The 14,495-nt window shown below is 41.1% G+C and overlaps 1 protein-coding gene and 1 pseudogene across 2 annotated transcripts in view; one reads left to right on the top strand and one right to left on the bottom strand.

The window, feature by feature from the left end:
• Positions 1 to 8,221: 8,221 nt before the first annotated feature.
• Positions 8,222 to 14,495, top strand: part of INPP5F (inositol polyphosphate-5-phosphatase F) — a 76,279-nt gene continuing 70,005 nt past the window's right edge. The window contains exon 1 of one of the 2 annotated variants that reach the window (XM_023530087.1): positions 8,222 to 8,521. In XM_023530087.1, coding sequence (XP_023385855.1) covers positions 8,425 to 8,521 — 97 coding nt within the window. In that variant the 5' untranslated portion in view covers positions 8,222 to 8,424. The remainder of the gene's footprint in view (positions 8,522 to 14,495) is intronic. The other variant, XM_011359222.2, reaches the window with a different exon arrangement.
• On the bottom strand, positions 12,428 to 12,542 carry LOC111739093 (annotated as a pseudogene).

The following is a 14,495-nucleotide window of genomic DNA, read 5'->3' as shown; positions in this document are numbered from 1 at the left end:
TCTTTCTTTCTTTCTTTCTTCCTTTCTTTCTCTTTCTTTTCTCTTTCTTTCCTCTTTTTTTTTGCTTAAGCCAGCTTAAGTTGGTTGCTCTTCCTTGTAACCAAGGAATTCAAATCATATCCAACCTATACATCATTCTCAACTTCTAGTACATAGAGGAAGCTCAAAACTAGGGACTTTTTATTACTAACTGAATTTCCGCTAGTAATATTTTTGTGCTGCTTTTCAAAATTAAAATTGTAGGATGCTGGCATAAAAAGAACCCTGGATCCAGAGTGGAGAAAAAATTTTAATTTGACTTTCTGTAGACCACATATCTAATTCAATCAGCATTTATTAGACAAAGTGCACTGAGCACTAATGATGTGTCAAGAACTGTACGGACTGTGGGGACGAGACATTGGATAAAATTTGGTCTCATTCTAGTTAATGGAAAACATTGTCTTTCCTCTGTTGATTTTAAGTACTTGTTTGACCTATGACCTAAATGTTGGTTATTATTAGATTGTGCTCATGAGGGAAATCAATGAGTAAACCATATTTTTGAGTTGTATAATTTCACTTCCTTTTTTCTTAACACTTTTACTGTTGGTAATACTGTATCAAAATTTCCCTTTTTTTCTTATTTTCCTTATATTTCTCTTTTTTGAAAAATTAAATAATAATGTCACATTTCTCAAACTTTTATGAAATCTTCTACCCAGGAGGGAATGATTCTCAAAAATTTAAAGTACCAGAAAAACTTTTCTAAATCTATACTTGATGAACCTGAGCCTATGATTTTACATAATTGCACAGCACAGAGATCAGTAAACATGGCAGGGATATAAGAATATTTATATAAATGTCGAATTAGTTTTAAAGAAAGAATTGGTGCTGTGTCGAGGTAATCAAGACACTTGGGATCTAGCGCTGGGTCCTCTCACAAATTAAGCAAATTCCTTAAATTCTCTAGACCTTAACCTTTCATCCAGGACAATTAGGAAACTGGAGAAAGAAATGAGAAAATAAAGGAAGAGAAAAATTCCAAAGACAGAGAAGGCAATATAAAATAATTTGAAACAGCAGAAAGTGAAGGAGTAATGTAAAACAAGGTAAAAAGGGGGAAATGGAAGGTTAAATCGTTTCTTGAAATTGCAGTGATAACTCATATGAAATTTTATTTTTAAGCCTAAAGAGAAAGAAGAAATCTGGTTATTTATATTTCTATTGCATTAAGGTGAAATCTTCAGAAGTTATTACGACTTGCCTCTCTAGGATTTAGCAATTCTAGAGAAAAAAAAAGAGCTGATATCTAGAAGATACTTTGAGCTATCAGCTTGTTAAAGCTAGTATATAGTCATTTTTGAGTAAATAAAATGCTTTTAAAGGAGAAAGTGGACAAAGGGTGTTGTGGGTATGATGAGACAATGTGGGGTCACCCACGAACAAATCATTCAACTTCATTGGTTCTCCTCTAGGCTCAGAAAGAATGATTACATTTCATGACTTTCTCCAGCCTCCCAACAAAGCAGGCCGCAGATGTGGAGAATAGTGCTTAGCTCATGACCACTTGACTCACATGACAATGGGCCTCTGTTGTAGGGTGGCTTATTCTGATTCTGTTGGTTGGTCAGAGGCAACATTGCACAAACAGAAAGAGCAGCTCCCCAACAAACCACTGCTTGGTGTAGAAGGGAGGAAGTTTCTATTCTAGGCCTTTCCCACCCCATCCTGTCTCCTCTCTAGTCCCGATTGTCTGGCTCTTGGGGTCAGAAGTAGGGTACATCTGTATGTAGGTTACTCTCTAACCTCTTAGGGCCTATGAGACCTTGGCAAGTTCCTGTGTGCTCTGTCTTTCATCTTCCATATCCCTAAATGGGGACGATCGTGAAGTGTGTTTGTGTGTGTGTGTGTGTGTGTGTTTATGTGTGTGTGTGTGTGATGGGGAGAACGAGCTTGGGTTTCTACAAGTTAGGGGGGTAGTGGGGCGCCTTGCTTGCTTCCAGAGAATTCTTTGACCAGAAATGGTTGTGGCTAGGTTCCTTCTGAATCACCCAAGGGCGAGCACACCTTATCACATGGAATGGTACATTTCTTCCAAAGACAGCCTGGTCTTATATCACATGATGAAAATAGTCTCTTCCTATTAATAGTACTTTTGAATCCACTCCTGAAAAATCCATAACCCTAGCGTTATTGAATAAAAGAATTCTTCCTAGCTCTATTTTCACTACAGGGCTCCACACTGACTCGGAATAGCTCTCTCTGAGTCACTTGGGATGAATGGTGCTATCCTTGAACACACTGTTTCCGATCTCTAAATTTATCTCTTGATAGACGTGAGTGAGTGTGTGTGTGTGTGTGTGTGCGTGCTCATCCAGCTACATGATTGTTAATGAATTAGAGAATTGGAGGAAAGCAGAAAGTATATCTGAGCTTAGAAAGGGAGAAGGGACTAAAATGATACAAGAGAATGATCCAAGAAGGAAGGACATATCGAGAGAAGACAAAAGAGCAGGCTCCAAATTTTCCTAGAATGTAGAAGCACAGAATGTTCTTTTATGCTACTGTTGGGAGCAAGGTCTGTGGTGCCTGAAGCTTTTTAAAATATGGAGGGTCTTCGTTTGAAAGAATATGAATAAAGAATGCAGAATTAAATCCAGAGCTTTGGATAAAATGGGAAAGTCCCAAAGCTTAAGCTTCATGTATATAATTTGTTGGGAATCTATAATATATATAATGTTAGGAATCTGTCAAATAACCTGAGATCTAGAGGTGAAAACATAAAGTAGGTTTTTAAAAAATTATAAAATGTAAAATATCTAGAATTTTCTATATTTCTATAACAGTTTATAGTTTAGGACACCCATTCAAAGACTTTATTTCATTTAATCCTGACGAGAACCTTGTGAAGAAATTTTATATTTTATCCCCATTTTACATAAAGGAAACCGACTTTGAAGAGTTAGTGAGATTTGCCCAAGTACCTACCACCTAGGTTAATACAGGAAGTGGTCTTGCACCCAGGACTCGACACTAGCCAGCACCAAACACTATGGGCAAGCACTTCTGCCTACCAAGGGTGGGGGAGGAGGAAGGGAGGGAACGAGGAGGGGAGCACAGGCCAAGAGAATTCATCTAAACTGCCCGCCTCTTGACACTGATCCCTCCGACCTGTCTTTCTCCATCCCTTTGGATTTCTCAACTCCAAACGTGACAGGCAGAATAGTAAGTAATTTGCTCCAAATAGGCCAGGTTGGCAGAAAACAAAGGACTGGTGACACTTTGGGGAATGCCTTCAGATGCAGAGCTTGTCTGTCTCTGCAGGCGATTACCTGTTTCCAAGCTTACTGTTCTCTGAGCCAGACGCACGAGTTTCAATCATGAAATCACAAGGAAAGAAGAATCCAGATACTAGTCTGTGGCCTTTAGATGTAAGGGCCCCAAATAAATTGTTTACAGGCCACATTTTTTTCCCATTCAAAAATGATCATGATTTTACTGAATCCCAAGGGAGAAACAGGATCCTGCTGAAGTGATGAGGTAGACTTGTTACTGTCTGATTGTTTCCGGCCTGTCCCCTTGTCCCCACAGCTGGAGAGCTTTCTGGCTTTAGCCTCCTGCTATTTCTTCCCTCCCTCCCAGCCTCCAAGGAGGGCAAGGCCTCTCCAAGAGAAATAGCTCTAAGAGGTCACATTTCACAGCAAAGAGTTGGAAAAAAGAAAGGAGGCTGGAGGCCATTTGGAGAGGAGAAGTATGGGCGTATCTGTGCTCTATAAGGACAGTGGTGGGAAGAAAAATAAGATTTTTTTGAAGCTTAGAGAGCTTTATAGTATTTGAGAAATGCACACAAAAGACTTGCATTTTCTCAAATTAGTTTTCATTGTATAGAATGAATCTTTTTAACACGTCCATGCTGCCCTGGACCAAACCCTTTGGATTGTGGCTTTATACGCATCGCCCTTACAACCTAGAACCTTGGCTTGATTAAATCATAGAACAGCAATAAGAAAAACCATGAGAAATGATACGCCGATGGTAGGCAATTTAAATGTTAGTATCTCACCATATTCGAGAAGCAGCAACAGTGCTCTAATCCTAAAATGAGAGTGAGGGCCAACTTCTGAAAATAAGTGTGTCACCTTTGCAGCTGGTTTCTGGTTGGTCGCCCATTATGGGCCTTGCTGAAAAAACTGTCTTGGAGACTTTGCAAATGACATTCCACTCTTCACTCCCTCCACCTATGTTCCCCCACTTCCTTTGCCCATCCGGCCCAGAGCAATCCAAACAATCTTCCCCCAGCACCCCCTCTTCCCTGTGCTTCCTTAGCCTCATTAAAGAATTACTGTAAAGTCGAGGGAAAAGGATGGAACAGTATTAGGACAATCCAAACCCTATATTTCCTTGTCACTTAGGGCTGCTCTTGTGACATGGTAAAACACTGTGAGCTGTTATTATTTTTCTTTAACCGGGAGAAAAAACAATGGGTTTAAAATCTGGGCAGCTTTTCCAAGGATGTATTAAGTTTCTATAGGAGTAATTCCCCTTCTTTGTTTTTTAGTGCAATATAAACCATTCTTTAAAACATTTCTAACATAATTATCTAATAGAAGGCATTTTGGCCGCTGTTATTGGTTTGCAATGGTACCGACCTCAGCAGGCCATCAGCCTGAGAATCACAATTGGCAGAGAGGAAGAACAAGCTACAGCTACTGCTGTGGTTTAGAAAAGGTGCTAAAGAAAAAAAAAACTCTGTTCCTTACACTCCATTTAAGAGAGTATACAGTGCAGAAAAATGGCTTTTATACTTAACCTTGACAGAGTTTAAGGTGTTAGGAAAGCTCAAAAATATTAAGCAGCATATGAAGAATGAAAAGAGCTATGCCTTGGACTCCTGAGTTGTCAAGGCAAAAGGTTTTACGTCCTTAGGTAATAAATTACCTAGGAAGACGTTTTTTGTGTGTGGTAGAAGAATGAGTTTTACATACAAACATACAGATACACACACACATACAACTAGATTTTTTCTTTTTTTTTAATTTAAAGCATGGAAAGCACATGGTTATGAAAATAGAAACAGTGTACAGGAACATATAGTGAAATGGAAGTTTCTGCTCTCCTTGGGTTCCTGATTCTCTCCTGCTTCCACATCGCCCTTCCACGTCCGTTCCTCAGAGGTCACCACGCTTCTTTGCATTTTGTTTCAGAATGTTCTGGGCTTATAAAAACATAATATCTCTCTCATTCTCCCCTTTTACAAGTGCAAATGGAATACTTTAAAATACTATTCTCCAGTATGAATTTTTTTCTATTTAACCGTATACATTGGACTTTTTCCCCCCAAATTAACTTATTTAGAACTATATAATTTTTTTAACTGTCTTTGTTTTTTTAATTGAAAAGTAAGCGCATAATAGAAAGGAAGTGAGAGACAGCTGGCTTTAGACAAATATGAAATTATCACTGTAAAAGGCTAATTATCTTCCCTCTGGAATGAGATTAGATGCAGAAAACACATTCCATTTTCTCTCCCTCTCCCCTCCCCACCCACACACACAAGAATTATGATCGCTGGTTTAAACAATAACTTAGGTCCTTGACAAATGTATCAGGCCATATAACTGAAAAGCCAGTACTTTTTAACTTCCCAAAGTGTGGAAATCGTTATTAACAAATGCTATCCCAATAAATTTTTCAAAAGGATAAAATGACTAAAAAAAAGTATGCAAATGAGAACAAAGCCATCTCTTTCCTTTAGACCAATGTGATGGTCTCCTGAGTGAGGGACTTTCCCTTTTTGTTCTATGGTGTTTCTCAAATAAATGCTACATAGGTCGAAGTGCTCCAAGGTGGTCATTACAATTTCCAGTTTTCCTTGATGAACTTACTGGCAGACAGATCCAAGAGAAATTGGCTAATGATTGGTCAAATGTAAAAATTCGGCTTGTGAGTGTGTCTCGGGCCCCAGCCACTGACCTAGGAAATTAGCAGCCTCCTGGCAGGCAGAATATGTAAAAAACAAAACCAAACAAAACCAAACCTGTCCTTTGGGAGATTTCTCATACACAAGCAAAACTGAAGAAAGTTCTCATAGACAAACAATATACAATACTGTGGTCAACTGTGACCAGAGATGTTAAAACTCAAATTTCACTGGAGGACACTAGAGTCTAACAGACTCCAAAATCTCGGAGATAAATAATAAACTTGACACTGAAGGCCAACTGATAACCAGAGTTGCGTCATTTACTATTATTATTTGTGTAGGTTTAACTATGTGGACTCATTTTCTCACATTCACTGATTTCAGGGCTGGAAGAACCATTACTGATCATGTCTCTTAATAAAGAAATAGACTAAAAAGCTGGGGGACATGATATCCGCCAAGGACAGAATATTTACTTTCGCTCATTCTGCTCAGCCAGAATGAAGCCAGGTGTGCATTTAGAAGGAGAAGGAGAGAGTGTGCATCTGGTCAGATGGATTCCAGGAGCATCTTCAGGTCTTTTCTCTCCTAAAGACTCTGCTCGTTCACTCTGGATTTACAGGTAACCAACACCTCCCCCGCCCCATGGTATTAGTTAATGATTGATTGCTGTTTTCTGCTAAGCTGCTGTCAGGCAGATTTTTCCAATTAATTTCATTTAAAACAATGTCATCTACCCTAGCTGCACAGTAGAATCTCCTGGGGAGCTTTGGGGAAAAAAAAAAAAATACTGATACCAGAGCCCACCACAATTAAATTCTGGTTTAACCGGTTTGAGATCCAAGAATTGGTAGTTTTGAAAAACTTCCCAGCCCCAGATGATTCTAAAAGGTAGCCAGGGTTGGAACCACTGATTTAAAACATCAGGGAGAGTTTCAATCAACTAATGGATTGTTTCAAAACAATTACAATAACATTGTTTTCTTCACATCTGGCATTGATTCATTAAAAAGTAATGAAATAATTTGCAGAACACCGTCTTCACAAGACTTTCTCTTTATTCATTTTTTGCTAAGGAAAGTCAACATACGGCCGAATTCAACAAGTCTGAAACTGATAGTTCTCTGAACCTTCTTATCGTCTTTATCTTTTGTGTCCGAGTCACATCACAAAGATTTCACATAGTAATCATTCCTCTAGACCTTTTATGTTGAGGTGTCTGTGTAGCCCAGAAGGCCTGATACTTATCAGGAGATTCCAGGACATTTTTGTCATCATGGTAATACAGTAAAGAGGAACAAGAACTACACAAATTGGACCCTCTCAAGGACCTTCTCTGCAGGCCTAAGGCTTGAGTCTCCAGTCCTGTATCAATGAGACTTTCTGTCTGGAAATTCCAGAGAAAGCAGTGTGGGCTGGAATAATTTATAATTAGACAGCTCAAAGATACCGGGTAGAGCTTCCTCCTTCCACAACAGGTAGTCTAGCCATTCTACCCTTGTCAAACTGTCTTCTCAAACTGATCCGACTTAACTTGGGGCACAATAGCTTCTGAACTTTGCTCCTTCCTCCCACTATTTAGAGCCCTGTGCCGCTAATACTTGGGTATTTCCTATTGTTACACGCTCTATCTTGATGTGCACTTATTGAATGCCTGCTGCTGTGGAACGTCACAAGGTTCTAATTGGAAATAACATTACAGAAGACAGCCCCGCTGGGTGGAGAGCCTGGCTGCGGCCTGACTACCTCCTCCCGCAAACAAACAAACAAACAAACAAACAAAAAAACAGCTCCCTGTTTGGGTCTCTGCGGGCAGCTCCTGCCCCCGAGGAGGGAGGGTTTCGAGCTGGATTTAGGGAGTCGGCCTGCATCTTCTCAGGACTGGTGAAAGGAACGAATAACCCGCCGGGATGGGGGAGGGGGAGGCCCCAAGAGTGGGCTTCTGTTCCAGAGGCCACAGGAGAAGGCAGCGGCCAGCCGGGCCCAGCCATGCCGGGGTTCTGCCGGGTTCTGCCCGCGTTCGTCACGGGCAGGAAGGCGGGCCGGCCGGAGGAGGGGCCTGGGAAGAGCAGGAGGAGGGACCGCGGGGACAGAAAAAGGGGGAAGAAGAGCCCAGGAGAAGAGGAGCCTGGAAAGAAACCGCGGAGAAGCTGGGGGAGAAGCCGGCGGGAAAGAGCTGAAAAGAGAAAGAGGGGGAGGGGGAGGAGCCTGGGAGTGGTCGGGGGGAGGAGCCAGAGGGACAGAGGGGCGGGGCCGGGAGGAGCGGGGCGGAGCCGGACGAGGGGAGGAGCCAGCCGGGGGAGAGGCCTCTAAGGCCACTGCAGCCGTCGCCGCCGCCACGACCGCTTCCGGGCGCGCTCCCCTCCCGCGGGTCCGCAGCCGGGGCGCTCCCTCAGCCGCCGCTCCCCGGGCGCGGGCTCTGGCGGCCCAGTCGACGAGGACGCCCCACGCGCCCCCCTCGGGCCGCCGCCGCCCGGGCTGGGGGGCCGCCGCCTCCCTCGGCGCCCGGGGCCGGCATGGAGCTCTTCCAAGCTAAGGACCACTACATCCTGCAGCAGGGCGAGCGCGCGCTGTGGTGCATTCGCCGCGATGGCAGCCTCCAGCTCCGACCCGGTGAGGCTGGCGGCGCGGGGTCACGCTGGGCCCGGCCGGACGGGGCGGGGGGCGAAGAGGGGGCGCGGCCTGGCTCCTCAGTGCGCGGCAGGCGTGCCCGAGCCGCCTGCGCCCCCCGCGGGCGGGCACGAGCGAGGCCGCGCGAGCTGTCAGTCATTATCTCCTGACGGAGGGCGCGCTCGCCTCGCCCCTGCCCCTCCGCGGGGACAAAGGGCCAGCGACCCTCGTCCCTCGAGATCTGCACCGCTGCCCAGGAGAGCAGACCCGAGCTGCCAGCAGTCGAGGTCGGGCCGGCTCCCACCAGAAAGTTCGAGCGAGGTACCCTTGGCCTTAAAGGCCTCTTCCACTCTGGGGTGGCCTCTTACACGTCCTTCGCGACAAGTTCTGGGTTCGAATCCCAAAATCCGGCCATAAGCGACCGGGCTCGTTCCGTAGAATGTCCTGCCGGAGCTTCACTCCCTGTTGACATCTATGTTTCTGGTCACCTTTTAAAGGCGGGACTTCATTCTGGTTACCTCATAGGCACCCGATTTAAAGCACCCTTTCTTTGATGTTCGTATTGCAGTTGAACTCTATTTGTTAAATGTTAAACTTTAAAAAATTTTGTGGGATTCAATATTGTGCGATAACAGAACATATTGTGGACCATGTTTGGGAGTCAGGAAAGCTGTTATGAGATGCCTAAGTGTACCAAGATCAGTTTGTCTTGGGAAAACTGGTTCACAGTGGTGAATTAAACAGAGCTGTTCCTGCCCTCAGAGCGCTGACAGTCCAGGGGGCAGTTTCCGTTATGAGGGGACTCGTAACAGCTCTGTCTTTGAAGTTATCAGTCTTTTTTCCTAATGACTTTGGGGATCTTTCACTTTAGAAGTGAGTGAATAGAGTTTTTTAAAAAAGAAATAGAACATTTCAGATTTACTTATAATTCTGGTATGTAATCTAGACAGGAATTACATGGTATGAATTGAAAAGTATAAAAGGTCCAAATGAGCTTTTCATATCACAGCGGCTAACCATTTACAGGATGGTTTCCAAGGGCCTGGTGCTTAATGTATTTATCTCCACAACATCCTTATAAAGCAGGTAGTGGTAGCCTCTTTTTCAGGTGAGGAGGCAGGTGTGAAAGGTTGAGTAACTCACATGAGGTCAACAGAGTAGAGCTGGCCCTCAGAACACTTTCTGGCAGGTCTCACCTATCTCTTCGAAGGCCTGCTATTTGATTTGCTAGAGCAGTGAAGGAGAACTTATTAATTTTTCCTAGACTCTGGGTGTATTTTCTTGCCATTACATAGTGTTTCCTCTCTTCAGAATGCAGGAGAAACTACAGCACCCAGATAAGGTTCTTGATCTTGGGACAGAAGTTGTTGCAAATAGGCTAATTTTGGCTAGTCTCCAGCCATTCTCATCTCTGTTTCCTGATTTGACCATTCGCCTGGTTCAACCCCATTCTCCACCCCCAAAGTTTGAGTAAGGCTTCAAGTTTAGCTTGAAGGAAGGTAGGTTGCAAAATCCTCCAGGCTGTCAGAGATGACTTTTTAGATTGACTATTTACAGCTGGATGGAATGTGAGATCATCTCCAACTCATTGGACAGAACACTTTTCTGTGCCTCGTTAATTAAATATGAAGTGAAGGTTGGGCTTTTTGGTCCTTTTACATAATGAAGATTTTTTAAAACAATGCCCGTTTGTTCAGTGTTTGTTCAGTGTACATCTTGGAGGCTAGGAATCGACATCGATGTGTTTCATGAAAAACACTCAGGAAATCTCTAGGTAGTCGTATATTTATTTGGGCATTGAATTGAGGTGTGTATAAATAGGGTGAACTGGTTTGTCTCCATTTCTAGGGCCACTCTCTTCTTTCTCTTAGCCTCTAAGATTGACAGATGAACCAAGCTGGTGGAATTACATGGAACAAGGTACAGCACAGGAGTCCTTAATAGGAGGGGTTTTAAGTGAATTTTTCGTCATTCTTTTTGGTTTGTGTTCAGTTCTTGTACATAGGCTCCCCAGTCCTAATAGTTGCTTTGGGGATAAATTACTTTCCTCAGATGAGGTAAGTCAACTCTTCTAGGATGCTGGCTAGTGTCTTACTTTTCTGTGGAAGGATACTTAAACCTATACTTCTGAGCTGGAGAGTCTCAGATGAGCCTCAGGTGTAAGCCTTTAACCCTTTTCTCATTTACAAAAAAAAAAGGCAGCTCACTGCCAGCATTAATTTAACATCACGCAAAGGAATGCTGCGTTTTCTAGAATTTGATGTTTTCAGCGATCGAGAATTACTATATTTTGTAAGTGGAAATACCACTACTAAAACCAGGATGCTTTAAATAGAATGATGTCATTTGTTTCCAAAGACTATCGATATACTAGAGCGATGCGAAAATAATAAAAAAGTGAGATATTTCGCGGCAAACTTTGGGGGTAATGTTAGGACTGTAATCCACGAGTCGTCTCGGGGTAAACGCTGCAGCCACAAGTGCTACCAGGCCTTTGAGTATTCCCCTGGCAAACAGGAAATGGTTTAAGGATTATCCACAAGGTATCCTGGGCCTACATTTTGATTAAGCCATGTGGTTTGAGTTAATGTTTATATATCCAAAGTCCACTTCAGAAGGCAAATTAAAAATTTTTTTCTGGATAAAATGGCTGTAGTCTTTGCTATTACATTTATCTCACTTCTGAGGAGACAGCAGACCACAGACTGAAGTAGACCAAAAATCTAGAGGAAGGAAGAGGCCATTATGCTTCAGAAGTAACAGCCTGTTTTGATCTTCAGATATTCTAGTATAGTCAGTTAGTAAAGAATCCCATGCACTTGACTTTGCCAAATAGTTTGTCCTATCTAGTACTCAGATTCTTTCTAAAGAATGGCTATGAATAATAGTATTTTAATTTTAATTGGGTAAGTGCTTTTCAGATCTTTTTCTACAGAATCATTTAAAATTCTCTTCATTTTGTTGGACCTTTTCCCTCTGCTTTAATGGCCAGTTTTGCTCTGGTTCCTAACGAAAGCATTTAAAATCTTTCATTGTTCCCTATCAGTTATTCAACCGAATAGATTACTGACCAAGTCCTTTTCTTTCCCAAAGGGCAGTAATATAGGACCTGGTGTCATTGCAGTTTTTGTTTATGGCTATTGAAAAACCTGAAGCCAGATTTTTCATTTTCCTGAAGCTATCAGAAGAATCAATATTAGTATAAAAGGTTAAAACAACCATTTCCTTAGCCTGGAATATTTGTTACTCTCAGCCACTTTTCCTGCCTCATTTGTGCTGTAAGACCCAGCTCGGATGCTACTTTTACCTTGAGCTCACCCTAGCCCATATTCCTGGGGCAGAATTATTGTCACAATAAGCACATTATCGTGCTTCTGGGTGCTATACACTTAGTACACACTTTGGTTATAGCTCTTACTGTGTCGTGTAATAAGTTTCTTTCTTTTTCCTCAGGGGACAGTGCAATCCCCAAGGAAAGGACCATACTGCACTCATCTTGATATCTCTGGACTTTAGAGTGCTTAGGAGGCAGAAGACATTTTTGGTTGAGTTGAGCTGAGTTAAATTTAAGTCCACGTTTTCTCTTAGTAATATCACTGCCATAAAAATAAGCATGTCGTGTTATGCTTATTACTCATTTTAGGCCCGGTTTAAAATATCTTCTAATTGGGGCGGAAAATCTCTGTCCAGCTGGGTGAGGATCACTTAGCATCACTTTTTTTTTTTTAAAATCTTTAGGTATATTCCTTATTTTCTTGTTAAAATTTCAATTTTTCTTCTAGCTAAACAGCTGAGTATTGTTTTTTCTATTTTTTTTTTAAATTTATTTTTTAGATGAGGCAATCTTCGGTTGACCTCACAGATTGCAAGGACCTTTCAACCTACAATCCCTTATTTTTTTATTTTTTATACCTACAGCACCTGGTCTTCCTAGGTGGTCTCCCATCCAAGTACTAACCAGGCCTGACCCTGCTTAGCGTCCGAGATCAGGATCAGGCTTGTTCAGGGTGGCATGGCTGTAGACATGTTTCCATTTTTTTTTTAGGGATAGTGAGTAGTCTGTAGCACCGCTTTACTGCAAGGTAATGACCACCGGAGAAAAAAATGTAGATTGTTTTATTTTCTACCAGGGAAAATGACAAAGCACTGTATAAACATTTAATAATCTCCTGAGAGTGGAGTTTTACTGTCTGAGAATAAAGGTTGTAATTTAAAGACTTAAAAAAGAATATAATATGATGTTAAGTCTTAGTCTTAAAATTGCTTCTACTAGTCTTTCTGATATGGTGTTATATAATGGACTGCTGCCTATTGCTTCATTCTATTTGGAGACTGACCACGAAAAGATAAGGCATCTGTCATACATATAACATTAATAAGCATGCAAACTATATATAGAGAGATGATACTCTGATGAATACCAGTGAACATTTTTTGGAGGGGATACTAGCTATCAGAATTCACAGAAACATAAAAATATTTCTATTCTTACAGCTATTTTTGATAATGAAATCATTTTTAGTATGTCATATGAAGTTAACTTTTTTGAATGAGAAATTATAGTTATGGAATTGAAATCCACATAAAACTTTTCTCTTTTAGGAACATATTTTATGAAACTATTCAGTGTATTTAAAGTTTTGTCATTTAATACTTACTTTGAAAAAAAATTTTAAACTTAAAAAATGTTTGTTATATTCACAAATCTCCATGGCAAAATAGTACTTTTTAGTAGTGCTTTAATTTAAAAATTAATTATTAAGTATATTGTAAAAAATCTTTGTTTTTGTTATTGAATAACCTTTTTTTCCTAGTATTTTTAGCCTTCAGTTTTTTAAAATGGTTTACTACTTTTATACCCTGAGCTACTTTTTACCCCATATTTCTAACTCTAGTGGTTGAACAGGTGTGTACGTTTATTTTTATAAACTTTTTTATGCATGCAAAATAGAAGAGACTCATCTTTCCAAAGTTCTTTCCTCCCTTTGGCTTTAAAAGAGGAAGAAAGACAGAGTCTAAGGGGGCTGATAAAAATTTTTGGAATCAGGTTTACAGATTGAGGGAAGTTTTTGTACATATTTTGTTGTCTGTGTCGTCAACTGAGATTAATAGTAGCTAATTAGAGCTTTCATTTATTGAGCATTTTTCTCAACCAGACACTGTTCTAAGCCCTTTGTATGTACTATTGCATGTCTTCTCACAATAAACCTCAGGAGGAGGATTTTATTATTATCCTCATTTTACTGGTAAGGAGACTGAGACACAGAGAATTTGTCCAAGTTCACAGAGTAAGGAAGAGACAGGCTTCTAACCCAGTATGTGACTCCAAAGCCAGATTTTCTTCAATATTGACAAAATGTTTTATAAACCTTTCTGCCTTTTTGACTACAAAGTTGTAGGATTTATATTTTTAAAGATAATATCTGAAATGTTCTTTAGTTATCATAATCATTATAATATAGCCTATGTAGAGAATAAAATAGCCTCTCAAATGTGAAAGCACATACACTGAGGAAGAATCTATATAGAATGAAAAGGTTTTTACTGGGACTACTGGTCGGTTCTTTGACCCTACACCTGCCTTGACCACTTTTTGCAAAATTAGTTTATCTAGTTACAGGCAATGCTTTTGTATAATAGATTGATTAGTTGTTTTTCCAGTTACAGTCAGTTTCTCAGGTTTCTTTTCTTAAGTTTTTAGAACATCTGCAGTTTGGGAAGGGAATAGATATAGGCTAGATCTTTGTGCAGAAACATTGATATGCACTGGATGAGAACTATATCAGCCATGACGATAGCAACCTGAAGCCTTTCTCAGTGTACCTTTGCAAGAGTCCTAGGTCCAATTTCACAGGCAACCTTTCAGAGCATATATAGCAGAGAGGGAATAGTGGAGAAAAGGTCTGGAGGGCAACTACCTTCGAAGAGGGGAGGAACCTTTATAGAATCGCTGCTTTCCAGATGCTGTGCTCTGACC

The sequence above is a fragment of the Pteropus vampyrus genome, unplaced genomic scaffold (assembly GCF_000151845.1).
Source record: "Pteropus vampyrus isolate Shadow unplaced genomic scaffold, Pvam_2.0 Scaffold46, whole genome shotgun sequence".
NCBI classification, from domain to species: Eukaryota; Metazoa; Chordata; class Mammalia; order Chiroptera; family Pteropodidae; genus Pteropus; species Pteropus vampyrus.
The sequence above is the reverse complement of the archived record's forward strand: the minus strand, read 5'-3'. Positions and strand labels throughout refer to the sequence as shown.